Raw genomic sequence first — 20164 nt, forward strand, 5'->3', positions numbered from 1 at the left:
CCAGTAAATCGCCCTTTAGGACGAGGTTGCCTGCACAATCCGCCTGGGTAGACGACAGACTGCTGGACGTCGAGCACTGGTGCTTTGGCATGTCTTGAGTGTACACTAGGTTTTATGAGGTTAGATCAACATGGAATGTTAGAACAGGTCAGCTCCATTTATGGAGATCTAAGGGTAGCAGCGGGGGCAGTGTCTTGAGTGTACAGGGTTTGATGAGGGCCCAGGTAGGGTCAGGGCCTTAATTTTCTGGCCTGTTGAGAACTCTAGTTTTCGCCGGCTGCCGGGTGCGGCTGCACTAATGACGTTGGGGCAGGGCCGACTAGAGTTTGAATGGACAGATGTCAGTCAAAAGGGAGACGTAAAAGAGGAAGGACGGGTGGAGAGGATCAACATAATGGAATGTCAGAACAGGTCAGCGCCATATATGGAGATCTAAGGGTTTGAGGTTAGATGTAGAGTTACTGTAGATCCAGTCTTCTCCATGTATGGCTATTCAGGATTCGATGAGGTCAGTGTCGTGATCTTCATATATGGAGAGAGCCATATATGGAGACGGCCATATGGAGCGTGTCACGTGACAGACAGACGACCATATATGGTGGCATGACATGTCACAAGGCATGATGGACTGACAACCATACATGGAGGTGTGATGGACGGATGGACGGACAGACTGACAGGTTTTGAAGGTTTAGCAGACGCTCTTAATCCAGAGCGATTTACAGTAAGCAGGAACAAAAGACATGGTAATACATCAAATACATAAAAATAGTCATCATGAATCATACATATACTAATAGGAAAGGAACCTAACGGTATGTAATGAACTATGCATATATACTAGGCTATATAGTATGTCGACATAAAATGCTATCTAAATTACATAAATTGAGCCTTTGCGTACGGTCGCAATAATGCTATCTAAATTGCATTTTAAATTTTGCACAAGCTTGTGCGGTCATCAAGGCTAGGGAAAGTGTTATGGGCTAAAGTGAAGTCTGAAGAAGTGAGTCCTCAGATTATGGTAGAAGATTGGGAGTGAGTCTGCAGTTCTAACTGCAATGGGGAATTTGTTCCACAGTTTGGGAGCCAAAATGGAGAAGAGTCTGGGATGTGTGGAGTGTTGTCCCAGATGTTTTAGGGAAGGTCCTGACAGCTTCCCTGTGTTAGCTGATCCGAGTGTAACATGCAGCCCCTTTATGGTCATGACTTTAAACTAGATTGTATTATGCGACAATGTACTCACTATAGCTGAACTTAATGACATCCTGTCTGTTTGGGCCTGCAGTATCTTTGATAAAAAATGTATGTTTACGTAGCTACTGGATTTAATAATTATTGTCGTTTGTACACACATATACTATGGGGTGCAGGTCAAGCCTCCAACATATTACAACATCAACAGCAAGGGGGTTCTGTTGGACCTGCTATGCTGTGGGGGACATGTTCCTGCCATTGGTTTGGGTCCATGTGGAAAAGGGTCATTGCAAATCTTATCCTATGATCAAAGTACTTCTATCCTGATGGGAGTGGTTCCTTCCAGGATGAAGATTTCCTCCTGGAAATCCCCCCTGTGCACATGCAGGGCATGAGGGGTCACTGAATCTATTGTGCTTACAGCCCTTGCTGTCACCAGATCTCAACGCAGACAAATACATATTAATTTGGGGGACCTTGACATGAAAACTTTTGGTAACCAGCCGACTTACAGCGCCTTTGCATTAACACAGGATTTGGAGTCCACAGGGGATCCCGTGCCTTTCTTGGAGGAGGGGTGTCGGACTGCAATAATATAACAAGACATGGTCTAATAATGGTATGGCTTCATGGAGGACAGTCTCGGTTCCAGTGAAACATACGTATGTGGGCCAGCCGAACCTCCTTTGGTGCCACCATAGAGCATTATAACAACTAGAGGACGGGGAAGGAGTATCTGTTCGGGCCTAAATTGTCGTTTTTCCTGGTGTCGTTTATAATGGAGTCTAGTGCCCCTCTGTGAAGTCACTCACCAAGCTGCTCTAGTGCCACGCGGTGGTAATAATACTATCCTATGTAAAACCTTGTGGGTGGGACGGTGGGCTTCACAAAACACAAAAGTAACATTCCCATATATAGAGACCACTTAAACTAGAATGAAGGCTGCGTAGTAACAATAAAAAAGCAATAAAAAAGTGTAAGGTGTTCTAACGTGTTGTAGTTTTCTTAGAGACTTTCTAGACTGCATGGAATGGAATGTGGTGAAATAATAAAATAGCAAATAAATGTAAAATGCCTATAGAGGGTGCCACAGGGGTTACTTTCCTGTCCATCATCGCAGAGAACTATGGATTCAGATCCCCCGGCTTGGCTGGGCGTCCATACAATTGTGTTTGTGAGAGGGAAGCCAGGCGGGAAGGGGGATCTCTGTTGCTGCACTAGTGGTTGGTCAGGGTGCCTTGCTGGCAGGTGAGCCAGTTGGGAATGGATTAACAGCAGTATCAAAAACAAAAGTGTGTGGGGAATTAAATTCGTATAACAACTAAATCCAGAGGAAAAAGGTATAGAAATGATTGGCTACTCTGAAAAAAGGAGTCCTGGTTGCTTCTCATCCATCTTCCTCCCACATTATCGTAAAATGGCCTAATCTAATTTAAAACCTCTAACTGGTACTTGTTTTAGGGTCTTTTTCCATCCCCAGTTGGTTGTCTCCATTTGTGTGGTGACTTCCGTATACCCTCTGGGGAACTTCAGTGTCTGGTCTCCGTTCAAGTTCAGTTTACTTTTCAGTTCACTGACCTTTGGAATACTTTTTGGGACCGGTTTCTTTCCAGGTTTGAGTCTCTTGTTCCATTGCGGGTGGGTAACTGAAGGCTGGATCAAACAGAGATTTTCCTTTGTATCATGTGCCTTGACACGACCAACATGATCCAACTCATTACCTGTAACTGCTTGGTAACTAGGTCTAAATCCACCCCAAATGTCTCCATGGCCTTCTCCAATTCCTTCCTTGGCTGCCACAAGCAGTGGACGGAGGTTCTGCTTGTCGTCTATTGCCGTACTGATCACAAGGTCTGCATATTGTTGGAATTCGTTCTCCTCTGCAAGAGCACGTTCTATACATTTGTCCTGATAATCGCGGTCGTCTTGCCTCTGTTTTTGGGCCATAGCACGTTTTTCAGCCACTTGCTGTTGACAAACGTAGTCACAGTATCGTCTTTCATCGATACGTTGTTGTTCTGCTGCATTTTGCTGCTGAAGATGAAGCTCCTTAGATAATTTGAGTTCCGCCTCTGCCTCTTTCTTCCCCTCCACTGCGAGTCTCTTCTGTATTTTCTTCTTCGTTTTAATCTGTATTTCCCTCTCCTTCAGAACCTGAGTATGCAAGAGTGCCCTGTGTAATTTCTGGACACGTTCACTATTAGAAAATATCTTAGACTTGGCTATCGTCAGAATCTCCTTATCCTCGTGATCTGCCGGATCTTTGTATCTGGCCTGCTCCAAATCGACCAATTTCCTTTGGTCTTCCTCATTGGCCTCCTGGATCCTTTTCAGTTGCGCCTTGGCTTTTGCAATGGCCTCCACCTGTGCTTGATATTTGTTCTCCTCCACGTTGACTAATTGTCTTTGTTCTTCCTCAATGGCCTCTTTAATGTCCAGGAGTTGAGCCTTGACCTTTGCGACCTGCACTTGATATTTCTCCTCATCTATATCCAATAATAGTTTTCTTTGGTCTTCTTCCCCTGATTCCTGGATCTTCTTGAGTTGGGACCTGATTTTTGAGATAGCCTCCATCTTTGCTTTGTATTTCATGACGTCCATGTCGTCTAACTGTTTCTGTTCGTCCCCTTTCTTCCTCGCCTGAGGAACCTTAGTACCTCCATTGCTTGGCATTGTCCCTCCTTGTGTACTAATTACAGCACAATAGAAATGTTGCTCTAAATTAAAAGCAGTGAACTGTAAATTGATTTATATACTGCCTCCTTAGGAGATTGCTGACGTCATATAATTACGTACTTGATTCAATAATCAAGTACACCGCTGTGAAGGGAGGTGGCACTCTTGTACATTCATGCGGCATTTCATTACGGCCAATTACAATTTGGGACTAAAATAAATTATGATATGATATGAAAATTGATCTTCCCAATGGACAGGTGGTGCAATCAAGAACTTCACACCTTTTGTGAGGGGCTGAGCACCGAATGTGATGATGATGTATGACGATAAGAGTACCCACTTCACACGAGTGGGATTTTTTAAATACAATTATTGTATGCCTATTTAACACTCTGTGCAATACACTGAGTGTACACTCTGCTCTCTCTCTGCACACAATGTTTGGCGGAACTTAGAGAATATATGATGGTTGTTTTTATTATTAGGGGTCAAGCCTGAAGGGGCGAAGACCCCTTATTGTTTTTGTACGGGTTCTGCCATTTTTCACAGTTTTGGCAGTTCTGCGTTGTCGTTTTCCACAAAATTCGGCAATATGGTAGTAGAGGCTTGTGAGAATCGCTCAAGAACTGAAGCTCACAGTCAATCGTTAAATGACCTCTGACCTTTAGATATCCCAATGAGTCAATGATATGATTTTCTCGATCCACTTTTGACAACGTCAAGAAAGTGACATCAAAGAATTTCGTAGCCTGCTTAACCACTCCCCCTTGAAATCGCATTTCCATTAATTTGTTTGGAAGCTGGACCCTGCAGTGCTCTTGCATGGTTGGCTGAGGGAGTATAGCGTTTATGGACAACCAATCAGCGTATCAAAACAGTTAAGTGACCTCCAGTGTCCAACCAGCTATTTTAAGCAATCATTTGTTAATTCTCTCAAGTGTATCTATGGCACATTGTGCATATAGTGGCTCAGCGCCTCTGCCTGATGGCCTCAAAAGTCTAATATCTCCCGATATCCCTTTTGTCTAGTGGCTAAGATGTTGGACTTTCACGCGGGAGGCCCGCGTTCGAATCCTGGGCATTACACATAGCTTTTTGAGTGGTGCAACCACTCCAAGGAACAGCAATGTCCGTGTGTCTGTGTTCACCTATGTGTACGTTAATGAGCACCAGTATATGACTATTAGTACCAGTAGGGGCGCTGTTTGCCAGAAACAGAGAGAGAGAGAGACATTGCTGCACTGTTGCCTGCTAATATGAGAGAGAGAGAGAGAGAGAGAGAGAGAGAGAGAGAGGGGGAAGGGGGGGAGAGAGGGGAGTTGCAACACTCGGTTCACACGGGTGTGATTTTTCTTTAGGCTATTGCTTTCATGGCTTGACGCGGTCTTATCGCTGCTTGCAGCTATATGTATTATTAAATATTATTATTAGGCTATTATTTGTATTTATTTTATTTTGGAGTGATGTGATTTGAATGTACATGATTGTTTCTGTGTTCACAGTTGAGTAGGCTAATGTTTTTGTTTTTTGAAAATAATTTTTTATTTCTGTCTAGACAGTCCCAAAAATATGGACGCCAAATTGAAGACTGATGAAAATTAAGAGAATAATAGAAGTGGAAGAGAAACTCTTGATTAAATTGCCCGCATTGAGGAGCTTTTATTTGGAAACTTACCCCCGAAATGACACCGGAAGTAAAACGTCCACCAATCAAATCAAGTGTGTGTGCCGCTGCAGCAAAAACAGAAGGTGATGACAGAAACCAACCACACAATCAATAAGAGAGATTCGCCATAAATAATAATGGATTTAATGTTTACACTCCCGTGTACTTCTGTACAATTATTTTAGATGAACTCAAACACCGCCTTCCTTTGATTAAAAGTAGTTTGGACCTCTGGTGTTAGATAATAATAATAATAATAACAACAATGATGATGATGATGGGACAATAATAACATGGAGCATATGTCCTAGCTCAGTGTTTATTGTTAGCCCGCAACGACAATGTTCTCCCGTGGCACCGGCGTACGTCTCCCGATGTTCTCCTGCTGTTCTCCTGATGTTCGCCTGATGTTCTCCTGCTCCTGCCGCCCGGCGTCACCTCCTCAATGACAATGGATGTCAGAACAGTTGTGCAGTTCGCCACTGTCACCAGGGGCCTGTCCCTGCTGTTGCAGGTCAGATAGATTGATTGTTGTATTTTATTTATAGCTATATACAACTATTTAAGCGTCAATTTCCCTCTTATCAGCCATGCCGTGTTTGTACGCACTACAGACCAGAACTCTTACATAGTAGCCTATAAGTTTCCCCTGAAACCTGAAAATATGGATCACATCTCTCAACCAGTTTGTAGCCTACTTATGTTATTCTGCCGAATCCGCAACTTATTTTAATGAGTACCCAAAAAAAAGTTAGATAATATAGCCTATATACATACACATTGTAGTAGTATTCTATCCTTGTAGTACAGACCTACATACGAGTTTATGGTTCTGGGACGGTGGGACCCCCTGGAACCCCCTCAAGGTCCCCCGAGATCCACCATTGCGTTAAGGCAGGGGTGTCGAACTCAACTTGGGGCGAGGGCCGCATTGGTCAAAAGGTCACTTGATGGGGGCCACAACCAGTTGCGGATGCACGCTCGATGTCTCAGTCAGTCACTGCTATAATATCTATCTATCTATGTATGCTCAGACCCAGCCAGCCAGCCAGAAAGCCACACACATAGTGCTCAGACCCAGCCAGCCAGCCAGCTACACACATAGTGCTCAGACCCATCCAGCCAGCCAGCCACACACATAGTGCTCAGACCCAGCCAGCCAGCCAGCCACACACATAGTGCTCAGACCCAGCCAGCCAGCAAGCCACACACATAGTGCTCAGACCCAGCCAGCCACACACATAGTGCTCAGACCCAGCCAGCCACACACATAGTGCTCAGACCCAGCCAGCCAGCCAGCAAGCCACACACATAGTGCTCAGACCCAGCCAGCCAGCAAGCCACACACATAGTGCTCAGACCCAGCCAGCCAGCAAGCCACACACATAGCTCCGTAAGGGAGTGGTCAGTGGTTGCACCACTCAAAAAATCTTCAAAAAACTGAAGAGGCTACTGGAGATTGGAGAACCTGATTTGGACATGATCTGATGCAGGACAATGTCACTATGACAGAAAGAGAAGATGGGTCACACACACACACACACACACACACACACCTTTGTCCCTATAATGTGCACGGGCTACTGGCACCGTTCCACTTCATCATTATCACGCAAGAGACGCCACACACCAGTATGGAAGAGAGATAGTCACTTACTCACTTGTTGTAACTTGTAGGGATGCCACAAAGTGACCATCAGCCAAATCGAATAGTCGACAGCTCTGCCGATTAATAATCGATTAATTGAACCCACCCCCCATATTAATCAATAACAGATAAAACGTATAAGATTTGATATTATGCACATGCCATGGTCACATAACCATTATATGTTGAGTACATGCTTTGATGGTTACAGTTATATAATCAGTTTTGATGAGTAAACCTTTGTGGAGATCTTCTCAGTTCTCATTGTATGCTAGTTACTGCCATTCAGGACGGAAAATGAAATCCATTTGGATTTGGGGAGAAGTAGTTTCATAAGGGGCTGGTATGAAGTACTTGATAAAGAGAACATGTTCAGTTCACTAGTCTACACTCTACTCTACACCTGCCTTCATTTCATCTGATTGTCTGTCTGGCAGGCACTTAACAAGCGATCGTTAACTGTGTCTGTTAGAGAGAGGGGCAGAGAAGAGTGGCTTTGCTCAACTTGATTTATACTTATATTCTCCACTCTGATGGAGGTACATGTTCGATATATCATGCAGCCTTACTTATTAGCCTATATTTTGGCTATAAAAAAAATAATATATATATATATTTTTTTGCTTGAGGCAGGCGGGCCACATAAAATGACATGGCGGGCCACATTTGGCCCGCGGGCCTTGACTTTGACACCCATGCGTTAAGGCATAGTAAAAGTGTACAGATCATTGTAGCCTACACACACACACACACACACACACACACACACACACACACACACACAGTTCAAAGTATGATTGTTCAATAGCATCTCCATCTCTCTCCAGATCTTTATTCAGAACTCAGGATACAGATTAAATAAGTCAAATTGGAAGTGATGATAAAAATAAATGAGCTGATTGGAAAAGGAGCACTATAAAAATGAAGCTGATACATGTCTGTACTCTCTCCTGATTGGCTGACATTTTGTCACCCACCTGAAAATGTGTTTTCTGTTCATGAATTTAAAGAGCTGGAGAGAGAGGAGACTCCTGGTACTGAACAAACACTAGCAATGATTACTGACACGCAGGGAGTGCAGTGCCCGGTATCAAGTCGGTCGGATTTAGGCCTAACCAGCCTAAATTCCCTCACCTGTGCAATTTCCAGCCTCTGCCTCAGCCAATTGATTGCCATGGGCAACCCCACACCTGCCAAATGATTACTTACTTAACCAGTCCACTTTTCAGTTTGCACTCTTCAGGCACAGGCAGACAGACAGATACAGAGATCTCCATAATACAGTATGGGCACAAAAGGGACACAGACAGATAGTTAAAACGGGTGCTATGACAAGTTGACAACGGGTATTATCTATGGTATTATCAGGTTACCAAGAGTATAAGAAAACAAACAAAAGACAAATCACAACCAATTTCAATTTAAAACAAAAGCAATCAAAGGCTCTAACAAAAAGCCACCCTATAAAAATGAGTCTTTAGGAGAGTTTTAAAAGTGCCCAGTGAGGTAGCCTGTCTAACTTCCAATGGAAGTTGATTCCACAGGTGAGGGGCCCTTATAACAAAATCACCTGTTCTGAGTCTAACTGTGGTGGTCACCTTAAGGAGCAGCTGATCTGCCCATCTGAGGTTGCGTTTAGGCGCATAGGGGGGCACAAGGTCAGAAATATAAGCAGGTGCAAGGCCATTCCGTGCTTTAAAAACAAATAATACTGATCTAAGGGCCACAGGTAGCCAATGGAGTGAGGCCAGGACCGGGGTAATATGGTCATATTTTTTGGTTCTCGTAAGAACCCTAGCTGCAGTATGTTTGACCAGTTGGAGGCGATTTATTGCGGTTTGAGGAAGGCCTGAAAATAGGGAATTGCAGTAGTCCAGGTGGTTAGTGACAAAGGCGTGGATAACGCAGTAACATATCTACTGCGGTGAGATTGTAGACTTTCACTACTTTTGCATGAGACTGATGGATATATATATGTGTGTGTGTCAAAATGTATACAAATAGCACATCTACATGCTCGAAGGTTTTGAGGTCAATCTGCTATTTTTGCCATATTAAATTGAATCCTGAAAAGTAACTGATGATTTGATTGGCTGATCACCCCATAGCGATGATTTGATTGGCTGAGCAAAGTACATATTGAGGACAAAAGGTGAGGGCAGAAAAGTGAAGACGCCAAACACGACTGGCCGGAATGACATTTGTGTCGATGATTTGATTGGCCGAGCATGGAACGTGACGTATGACGATAAGAAAGAGCGCCCCTCAACTTCACACCAGTGTGATTTATTCTCAGGCCGTCTTCAACGCCGCCATCCCCGACCACGAGGCGGACGCGTTCAGCCCTCCGCGCACAGAGGAGCCGCGCTACCTGGACTCCACGGTGGACGGGCTGCTGGGTGGCCTGGCCCACTGGGACGCTGAGCACTTCCTCTTCATCGCCGAGAGGGGCTACCTGTACGAGCACAACTTCGCCTTCTTCCCGCTGCTCCCCGTCATCCTGCGGGGCCTGGCGGACACCCTGCTGTGGCCCCTGAGCTCCTGGCTGACGGTGCGGGGCCGCCTGCTGCTGGCCGTGGCTGTGGGTACGTGACGTTTCATTGGTCAATGTTTATTTATTTTTTTGGTCCGGGGTTTCTCAAAGTTGGGTGCCGTGATGGCAGTCCAGGGGTGCGGCTCTGAATATCTATAATTGGAATTATCAGTCTGTTTAACCACTTAAGACCAGGGGTCTTCAACATTTACACCAGGGGTCTTCAACATTTTTCAGACCAAGGACCCCTCGGCTGAGAGAGAGATGAAGCAGGCACCCCCACTACGTATTGGATTCATGTTAAATGTGTGTGTTTCAGACATTTGTAAACTTGACCCTTTGCTCTGCACTTTGATCTACAAGCTGACAACACGTCTGTGACACAGGCGTGTTGTGAGCTTGTGGATCGGTGACTTTCGGTTCCCCTCAGTATAGCGACTGTTTAGCTAGGTTTCAAGTGGTTAATAATGTAAAATAAAATAAACCTATCACACAAAGATTTGGCAGACCCCTGGCCTGTAGCAACTCTGAGGACCCCCTGGCCCACCGCCCTAGGGGTCCCGGACCCCTTGTTGAAGACCCCCTGATTGGACTTTAATCACAATTCCTCCTCCTCAGGTAACAGTGCGCTCTTCCTGCTGAGCGTGGTAGCGCTGTACGCCCTGAGCAGGGCCGTTCTGCAGGACAGACGGCTGGCTCTGCTCTCCAGCCTGCTCTACTGCCTCACGCCCGCCAACGTCTTCATGTTGGCCGGCTACTCCGAGAGCCTGTTCGCCGCGCTCACCTTCGGCGGCCTGTTCCTCCTGGAGAAAGGCTTCACCTTCAGGTATATAGGGCTACAGCTATCTCTGGTCCATAGCACTGTTCCTCCTGGAGAAAGGCTTCACCTTCAGGTATAGGGCTGCAGCTAGCTCTGGTCCATAGCACTGTCCATAGGCCTGTTCCTCCTGGAGAAAGGCTTCACCTTCAGGTATAGGGCTGCAGCTAGCTCTGGTCCATAGCACTGCAAGGTTGCTGTCGTTGCATTAAGGCTCTGCCACTCTTTGCTTCTCGATGCAAAGAGGCTGGTCTACATGAAATGTAGACCAGCCTCCCCTCTGTAGCGTCTGTAAACGTTTTTTATATTTACACTACAGACGAGAGGCTGGTCTGCATTTATGCGAGCGTGGGAAAAGGAACAGTTCCATAGCTCTAATGAAGGCATTAGAGCTATAGCTCTGCTGCAGCTACGCTATCCCCACATTTCTTATATCGTCTCTGTCGGGTGGAAACCTCATATTTCCAAAGACATGGCAGATCTACAAGCTTGAAACCTTGTAGAGCTTGCAGATCTGCTACTTTGGATGCGTGTGTGAAGCTGTAGTAAGACATTAATTTACGACAAAACACAAAAAGTTAAAATATGGAGATACAAGGTTTCTGCCCAAGAGCAAAGTTATATAGCAACAAAATCAATCAACCATTTAAGTAGCCTCGGTCCCAGGCTTACTTATCTGCGAAAAGAAAAGTCTGGTCACAACGTAAGGCAGAGAAGCTATCGTATCGGCAGATGTATCCTCCGGAACATCTGTCAAATGTATTTCCCCCGGATATGATATTTTCCCGACCAATCACAACACTTTCATTCGCGGAGAATGTAAACTGATTTGTAAAGCATCAACGTCATTTCCTTGGGCAATACTTCTGCTAAAATCCTGCAACTTCCGCTGATAGTCTTTTCAGCGTAGGTCTTGCCCAGGGTGCCATTTAAGTGTTATTTTATAAAGCAATCTACTAGCTCACAACTCGTCATGAGTGTGTTTATGAGCTTGTAGATGAGAACTTGTTTGACTTTTTGTTGTTGTTTGTTTTTACATTTAAGATTTATGATATGGCCAAAATATGTATTGATAATTAATTTGATTAAATTATCCATAACCTTTTTTTTATTAAATAATCTATTAAATCAATGAGTTGCATTAACTCTTGCACCCTAACTTTCAGAGCCTGCCTAGCCCTTGGCATCGCCACCGCGGCACGATCCAACGGTCTGGTGAACATCGGCTTCCTGTTGTACCTGCCGTCGCTGCACGCCATGTCGCGGATCAGCGCGTGCCGCGCGTCCGGGAAGGGCTACGGCGGCAAGATCTTCTGTTACGTCTGGACCGTCGTTCGCCTCCTGTTCACCTCTCTCCTGGGAACGGTGGTCATCGCCCTGCCCTTCTGCGCCTTCCAGTACTACGGCTACAAGACGTTCTGCATGCCGTCCCTCTCCCTGGAGAGCGTTCCGCCCGCTCTCCTGTCGCTGGCCGGAAGGAAGGGCTACCGCCTCCCCGACCAGAACGGACCCCCACCCCTGTGGTGCATGAGACCCCTCCCGCTGCTCTACTCCCACATTCAGGACGTCTACTGGGACGTGGGCTTCCTGCGCTACTTCCAGCTGAGGCAGATACCCAACTTCCTGCTGGCGCTGCCCATGGCCAGCCTGGGCATCGCGGCGGCCTATGGGTACTACCAGGCCAACCCGGACATGTGCCTGAGACTGGGCCTTTGGGAGACGGGCGCCAAACGGCGGCTGGACAAGCCCACGCCGGGGTTCTTCAACCCACGGGTGTTTGTGTACGTCGTGCATTCCACGGCCCTGCTGGGGTTTGGAACGTTGTGTATGCACGTGCAGGTAGGAAACGGGGTTTGCAACTATCAATTATTTACTTGCCGATTATTCTATAGATTACTGTTTCTTTTGATTAACCCATTAAGCACTTCAGTATTGTTTTATACTTTGCAGCACAACGCTGTGGATATGGATGGATCATGGATAAATTACTTGATGAATAGGTACTCTCGTGATTGGCTAAAATTGACAACCACCTGAAAATGTATTTTATGCTTATTGAAGATATTTAAGAGACGAGGAGAGTAGACCTGTTATGGAACAGACTCTCAAAATATTGAACCAAAACTCCAAAACTGTTACTTTTCAGGATTCAAATTGAAAAAAGAAATCACACACTTGAAGTGAGGGGCGCTTTTATCATTGTTCATCACACTGTGATTAGCCGATTTGCTCACACACATGACGTGTCATTGTCAATGGCATTTAATGTTTGTTGTCTTTTGATGCTTTTGTGTGACGCTGTAGTATGATCAAGTTAAGTAACTTAAGTACGTTTTACCCGATAAATATAACTTTTTTGAACCCCTAGGTTCTAACCAGATTCATGGCGTCCTCGTCTCCCGTCCCCTTCTGGATCAGTGCCCACCTGCTGCTGCTCAACGAGCCGCTCCTCCACAGGCGGACTCCCAGGAACGGATGGAAGCACACGGCCTTCATCAACCCCATCACTGAACTGCTACCACACTGGAGACAGTGCTCCCTGACCACGCAGTGCATCCTGGGATACTTCATCTCCTACTGGCTGCTGGGGCTGGCGCTGCACTGCAATTTCTTGCCTTGGACTTAAAAAGGAACACTTTGCCCGTTTTCAACCGTATCTTCATGGGTCCTCCCTCTCGTCTATTGCTCATTATTATAAGATCACATAATGATCTGTGTAGTCACTCTGCATCTCATTGGTTAGTTTCCGAAACCTGCCTATGGAGATGGGTTGAAAATTGGTGAAATGGACCTATAACTTGATATGATCCCTCTGTGCACTGGATGCAATACGTTTCATGTAGGACTGCATGGGTAAGGCTTTTGTTCTCAACCAGGTTCATACTTCATACTAGGGATGAGTTAGACTTTTAAACATTTTCATGGCAGTCTCAAACATCGATTGTTTGGAACATTGATTGGACCTCTTGCAACCCATTATTTGGTCCAGATTAGCTGGTTGAGAAACTCACTCATTTGAGGCGCACTGGCACAGATTAACCTCACGGAAAGTCAGACAAAAAAGAAACTCTGGTAAGGTGGTTCCGTTTTTTTCGGTGTCGCTTTGTTTTGGTCCTCCCTGTTTGCTTTTAGTCTCGCTAGTCGCTACAAGTTCTAATAAAATATGGATATACAAAACAAACTATTCCAAGAAACTTGGCCCTAAAATGATGATGCCCTTGATCGCAGGGAATTATTTGGGGCAATTCTGATTCCGGTTTGGTGGTTCCGGTCTGATGACTACAAACCACTGACTACTACATGAAGTAAGTTATCCACTCCCGAAAAACGGTATGCGTTCCAGGCTAGTACGGATCTAGTGTCTTGAGAGACAGACTGTTGAACTTGACTCGCACAGTTCTCTTAGCCTAACAGTCTGTACATGGGAAACACTGAAAATCAGCAGGAAATAAAAGGATGTACTGCCTCCTCCCCACTTCCATTTCGCCTTTGCAGTCGCACAAATAAGTCTACTGTAAATCAAATTAGTCTAAGCCTGTCTTGCTTGCTGATTAGCTGAAATGAAAATTCAATAGGTGTTCTTTAGTGAAAGGTATATTAAACTATATAGAAATCGTGCTTGATTTTATTACATGATTTTGTACCCCCCCCCCCCCCCCAGTGGTGCAGGAAAAACATCTAAAGGCCAATACATACTGTACATGCTTCTACTGGAGAGTCAGGAAATCTGAGGATGCACGAGTTCTGAGAAAAGGAGCATGTACTGGCCTTAAGGCACTCTGGGCTGTATCTTATGCGCCTTACCCTTCTGCAAAACTTTTTAGGATTATTATTATTATTTTCCTATATTTTGAAAAACATTTTAAAATAGTTCAAATAGACGATCTACAAGCTCACAGTGTGTTATAGATCAGCTATTTTAACTATTTTAAAGTGTTTTTAAAAATATCAAATAATGCCCAGAAGGTTCAGTCATACGAGGCAAGGCGGTGCACAAGATGGGGCCCACTAGTCTTCAGGTGAATATATTAAATATGTATTTCTTTAACCAAGGCAAACGAAAAGACCAACGCGTGTCGACTCTCAGGTCTTTGTCAGGTAAGACTTTTTTTTCTTTTTTTTTCTGGATTGTGTGCACTGCTGGGAATTTCAAATTAAGCAAGATTTGGGATTTTGGCTTCTTGTCGCACCTTTTTGCGAGGCGCAGTTACAGGCTCTCTGTAGCATTCAAGTTATTCTGACTGGAGATAGGTGTAGAGAACTAGAGATGTGTTTTCAACCCAGTAAGACCTGAGGCCGAGTCTACAAATGCTTTTCTAAAACAAGGACCCCGACCCCACACACTTTTTACTCAAATCTTCGCTTCTGGGGGTCCCTGTAACAGAATATGGGGGTCGGTGGCCAAATACATAATTTTGGGATCCTTGACATGAAAAAGAGATGGCATATAGCAATATACTGTACGTTTTTCAGAAAACTGTTGGGATATACAGTAGAAGACATTTTTAGAGTCTGCTTCAGGTCTTAATGGGTAAAAAAAATTAAGACTTTGAAAAGAATGTTTATGGTGAAATGTGCAATGTCAAAACTGAATACGGTCAAATTGTTTTATAGAATATGAAACAGGAAAAAGATCATCTATCACCCAGTCCTACTTTCATTATACAAAGACAGTAATGTAAATGCTACTCTGACATTAAGTTTTATTGCATTTTATATACAAATGGAGATGTATTGAATGCAGTAGTAAAAAAGTATATATAGTCAATTTGCATATTTTAGCCAAACTGAGTAAAGAGTGTGTATGAGTGCTGGGAAGAAGAACTATGTTTGCAATAACGACTTTTTAAGAACACTTGAATTCTTGCAATATTCTGATGAATCCTTTGTATTCAAGATGGCACTGCATGGTTAATACAAAATAAAAAACAGGCTATGGGAATGCTGTTGCTATATCACAGGTCTTAACAACTACATTCTCCTTTTAAATGTTCAATAAGTGATATTGTGTACGTTAAAATAAGTGTTAAATAAAATAGCTGTATATACTGATAGCAATCGTTGCTGTATAGAGCATGGGATTTTCAGATGTTTACGAACCAGGGACCACCATCCTGAGAATTAACCTGGGGATCACTGTTATGTTGGGAGGGTGGATATGGCCATGGTGTGGGGGAGAACATGAAATTAAATAATGGATGTAAAGGGCTTCATGAGATAATGGTAATGGTCCAGACTACAGAGCTAAACAAGCATTCTGATAGGCTGAGCTGAGGACATATAGGCAGGTTGAATCAGCAGTGGCGGCAGTGGGTCAGGGGTAGAGTGGCCATATTGGAAACTGGAAGGTTCCCAGTTCGATCCCGGGCTGCCCCAGAGTGTCGAAGTGTCCTTGTCTAAGTATGAAGACACTGCACCACTTTGCTGCCGATGAGCAGGTTGGTGCCTTGCATTTTTTCCGCCACCATTGGTGTGTGAAAGGGTGAATGTAATGCACAATCTATGTAAAGCGTCTTCCATTTAGAAGAGCAGAAGGTAGATTCTCTGCCACAGATTAGATGGACATGACTAAGGCAATCCCCCCCCCCCCCCCCTCATATTGCCTAGTCAACATAGGTGGCCTAGATTACGTTTTAGGCAGTGCAAAATAAGTGATGTGGATGGATAGGGCTTTTAAGTCCACTGCAACAGTGCCCCCCAGTGGCATTAACATGCACTTGAACTCGTTTTGTATTTATATCTCGCAGGCAATGTCACCTCTCTTGATAATATAATTAGTGTGGTTGCCCGAATGGGCAACCAGACTCTTGTAACTGTGACACTTTATTATTTCACTGGAGTAGTCTTTATTTTGACGCTTTATACCTCCCACACTGTACGCTGTACGCACTTGAGCCATATGTCAAATTGACCGGAAAAATCGGGAATCGTGTGCTTGTATTTTGTTAAGAGAAATGTTGTATAGTTTAATTGATATGAATTTATTAGTGAATTAAATTTCCCCATTGACATGAATGGGAAAAGGCAAAAATTCACATTCAAGTATTTGTTCCTCGGAGACTGTAATCACTATAGTTACAAAACTTTTAGGGATAATTCCACATTATCCCTAAAATTATTTAACCTTAAAATTTTATCGGTCGGCCTCATGGTGGCGCTATAACAGCCCACTTTACCTTTTGGCTTATAACTCTTGAACCATAGGTCGTAAAATAAAAAATATTTTTTCCCTGGATTCCTTGGGTCATGACGCATCTCCCCATATAGGCCACGCCCATTTCCGCCATGATAGATTTTCCGCCATTTTGAATTTTGTCCAAAACACACTTTTTGCTTTTCCTCCTACAGATTTTGTCCAAATCTCACAGAAATCAGCACACGTGATCTCTGGACCCATCCAATTAAAACTGAACTGCAGAATTTTGAAAGTGCGTATCGTTCGGCCGTAATCGTCTTCCGAAGTTAGTAGGAGGGGCCTATATCACAAAAAATGCCATAAATCATGAACGGAATGTCCAATCCATCCCACATTTCAATCACATGTCAAAGCAATTCCATTTTCATCCATAGGGGGCGCCGCAAATGCGAGAAATGTAACCGTTTGTCGCAAAAACATGAATTTCGGGGGTTAAATCCCCTCCGAATTACTTACGCATGATCTAAGGCGTGACTTAAAATTGTAATTGGCTGGCAATACTAGTGGGAGGGGCATATGTAAGCCACTGCGGCAACCACACTCTGCAATTTTTTTAAATTTGTGATGCCTTTGACAGATGTTTGTAGAAGTCGTTCAGTTATTGTTACATCATTTTGTAATTAACCTCTTAAGTCCTACATAATATATACACTTAGTCGCACAACAATGTTCAATTGTAAAAATGGCTGATCTACAAACTCACAACACAGCATTGTGAGGCTGTTTTTGAACATTTGTAAAGGATAATTTCACATGTTTCAAGTGATTAAAGGATGGATGGCTTTGCTGGCATTTAATGTGAATCACCACCAGCCCAGGTGAAATGTATGCATAGTTCTTGTGAGGCTGGAATCTATTTTACAGTATGGCTCTAGATGCGGAACATAGAAATGTTATGTCAGATTTTCACATTCAGAACCGTGTTAATCAGACCAGTGTGTGTCCATGTGGAAACCTCGTATGAATCTGATCTCAGGTCAGAATGGGTTAATCAGACCAGTGTGTGTCCATGTGGAAACCTCGTATGAATCTGATCTCAGGTCAGAATGGGTTAAATACTACTGAAGTTTCACTTGTAAGTTTGGGTAAGAAACTGTTTTTTTTTTTGCAGAGACTTTTTGTCTAATCACGTGGTCTGGTTCTTTATTTTCTTTACTTTATACGATAAAGCGTCCAGTACAGGAGTTATGTACAATTTGTCAATTTGCAGGTATTTAGAACAAAATTATAGACTCAAAATCTATACATGCTGCAAGTGCTCCGTCTTCCAATAAATAAGGTTTATCAAGTAGAAATACATGTTTGGTTATGGTGACATACATTTTGTGCGTTGTACATTTACATGACATTGGCAGTTATAAATAAAATTGATATAAATTAACATGTTTTGAGTACTGAGTTATTTCACCGAGCTGGTCAGTTCAGGTGAAGAAGTTTAAATGGTTTAATGTTTGAAATTATGTTAATTAATTTATTATTAGCCAAATTTGTTTGATACATATCAAGTAGTGTCTAATGGGGAATGGGGGCTCAACAAATGTGGATTTGGGAACAACTGCAGACTGCAGTACAGTATTACGTTATTAACAGATCCCTGATTGATCTAAAACGAATCCACAAATCACCAACAACACAGCAATAAGGCATTAAAACGTTTCCTTTGGAAAGTCAGAAAGTGACGTGCAAAATAAAAAATAAAATCTGCCAATTTATACACACTATGTTACACGTATACCGACGGTAGGATACCGTGTCTTTTAGGGGCGTTTCTGTGGTCAAGATAGGGCTTTTTTTTGGTACTGTAGCCTACCTGTCAGTTCTGCTGCTGGAGTCGGGTCTTCATGTAGGCTATAGCCTATGTGGTCTTCAATGTATAGCCTATGTGGCGTGAACACTAAATCCAGGCTAAAATCGCGAGATAGTCAGCAAGTCATTAATTACAGAAGTATTTCACACACCTTTGATTCGCTGTAATAATGGAACTAAAAGGTGATCATGAAGCAGAGGGAAACACAAAAGTCAGTTGGCAGCGCCACAGCCCAGCGACACCCACGTTGTGGCCAGAAATGTCACTCCGTTTGTAAGCTAAAGGATCCCACATAATGTAGGTTTGTAATAATGTTGTTTTTTGATGAATTGAACAATGTGGACTTTTGATGAATTGAACAATGTGGACCCTCTAAAACAAGTGTAATGCTTAATTGGGTCGTCCACTCACAGTTAACAGTCTTTGTATTGAGTTTGTGCTTGAAATGTACTGTAATTCTACAAACTATTAATAAAATATTTAAATCAATCAATCAAACCAGAGCTAGACTACACCATGATATATTATTAGGAGTACAATAACTTTGCATTGTGAATAAAAAGGTATAGCCACAGTGGGGTTGCAGTGTAATGTAATGCTGAAGGTTTAATCACAGGGCTGTCTGCTTTATGTACTATGATTAAACGTGCATTCTGGTATTGTGAATCAATGATTGAGAAAAACATCAGAGGGGTTTGAACCCGTGAAGTTATATAAAGTTTAATTCAAAGTCGGGTGTCTAAACCGCTAGACCACTGAGGACGCTGCCAGGAAGGGGACTCATGTCTGTATTGACTATTTATAAGCCGTGACGTAACCCGCTTCCGGGTCTTACTCAAGAAAGCTCACGTCCTCGCGGGCGTGGCCTCACGTCATACCCGGAAGGAAGTGCCGCCCCCCCTCAAATCAAGAAAGCTCCACGTCCTCGCGGGCGTGGCCTCACGTCATACCCGGAAGGAAGTGCCGCCCCCCCTCAAATCAAGAAAGCTCCACGTCCTCGCGGGCGTGGCCTCACGTCATACCCGGAAGGAAGTGCCGCCCCCCCTCAAATACGGAAGAGACGCGTGGAGGGGGTTTTGCTCAGTGTTGTTTTGCCACGTCACCATGTCGGTCGTCGTCGTGTCCGCAGCAAGCAGGTACGTTCAATGTTATTTAATACTTAACGTTGTTGTTGTTCAAACATCTGTGATCACTTTATATGTTAACTTGTTGTGATGTTTATATATTATGTTCGTGCCACTCTGTAAAACCGTGTTCCATTAGCCGAAGGGTTACTCTCGGCGCCTAGTAGACAACAGGGCCCGGGTTCGAGTCCCCATCGAGGACTGAGAGTTAGCTTCATTCTTACCAAACTAGCACAATTGTTTTAGCTTTTCTCGTCGAGGTCCATTATTCATTCAGTATTTGAGCCTAAAAATGGTGGTCCCGTGGCTCAGATACGGAATGAATAAAGGACCTCGACTTGATGCAAACAAACAGTGTTGTGTTTGTTAAGAAGAAAATAAACTCGGTCATCGACTGGGAAGTGAACCCGGGCCCGGATGTTCACATACCATCGGCTTAACCATTCGGCTACTGGATCATGGTTTTATAAAGTAGTAGTAGTAACATATATGAACAC

The 20164-nt window shown here is 43.8% G+C and overlaps 1 protein-coding gene across 1 annotated transcript; it reads left to right on the top strand.

The window, feature by feature from the left end:
* The first annotated feature begins 5632 nt into the window (after positions 1–5632).
* Positions 5633–14903, top strand: pigv (phosphatidylinositol glycan anchor biosynthesis, class V). The gene is made up of 5 exons (XM_083760920.1): positions 5633–6056; positions 9487–9775; positions 10342–10549; positions 11707–12379; positions 12909–14903. Exons 1-5 carry the CDS (start codon positions 5988–5990, stop codon positions 13164–13166), a joined length of 1497 nt encoding a protein of 498 aa, XP_083617046.1. The 5' UTR covers positions 5633–5987; the 3' UTR covers positions 13167–14903.
* The last annotated feature ends 5261 nt before the right edge of the window (positions 14904–20164 follow it).

Source organism: Protomyctophum parallelum (assembly GCF_964188405.1).
Source record: "Protomyctophum parallelum genome assembly, chromosome: 3".
In the NCBI taxonomy this organism is placed as follows: domain Eukaryota; kingdom Metazoa; phylum Chordata; class Actinopteri; order Myctophiformes; family Myctophidae; genus Protomyctophum; species Protomyctophum parallelum.

Excerpts from the sequence above, each read along its gene's own strand:
- pigv (XM_083760920.1), top strand. The coding sequence starts at position 5,988 with ATGACAATGGATGTCAGAACAGTTGTGCAGTTCGCCACTGTCACCAGG. Across the intron at positions 10,550-11,706 it reads GAGAAAGGCTTCACCTTCAG|AGCCTGCCTAGCCCTTGGCA; the intron begins GTATATAGGGCT and ends CCTAACTTTCAG. Across the intron at positions 12,380-12,908 it reads CGTTGTGTATGCACGTGCAG|GTTCTAACCAGATTCATGGC; the intron begins GTAGGAAACGGG and ends TTGAACCCCTAG.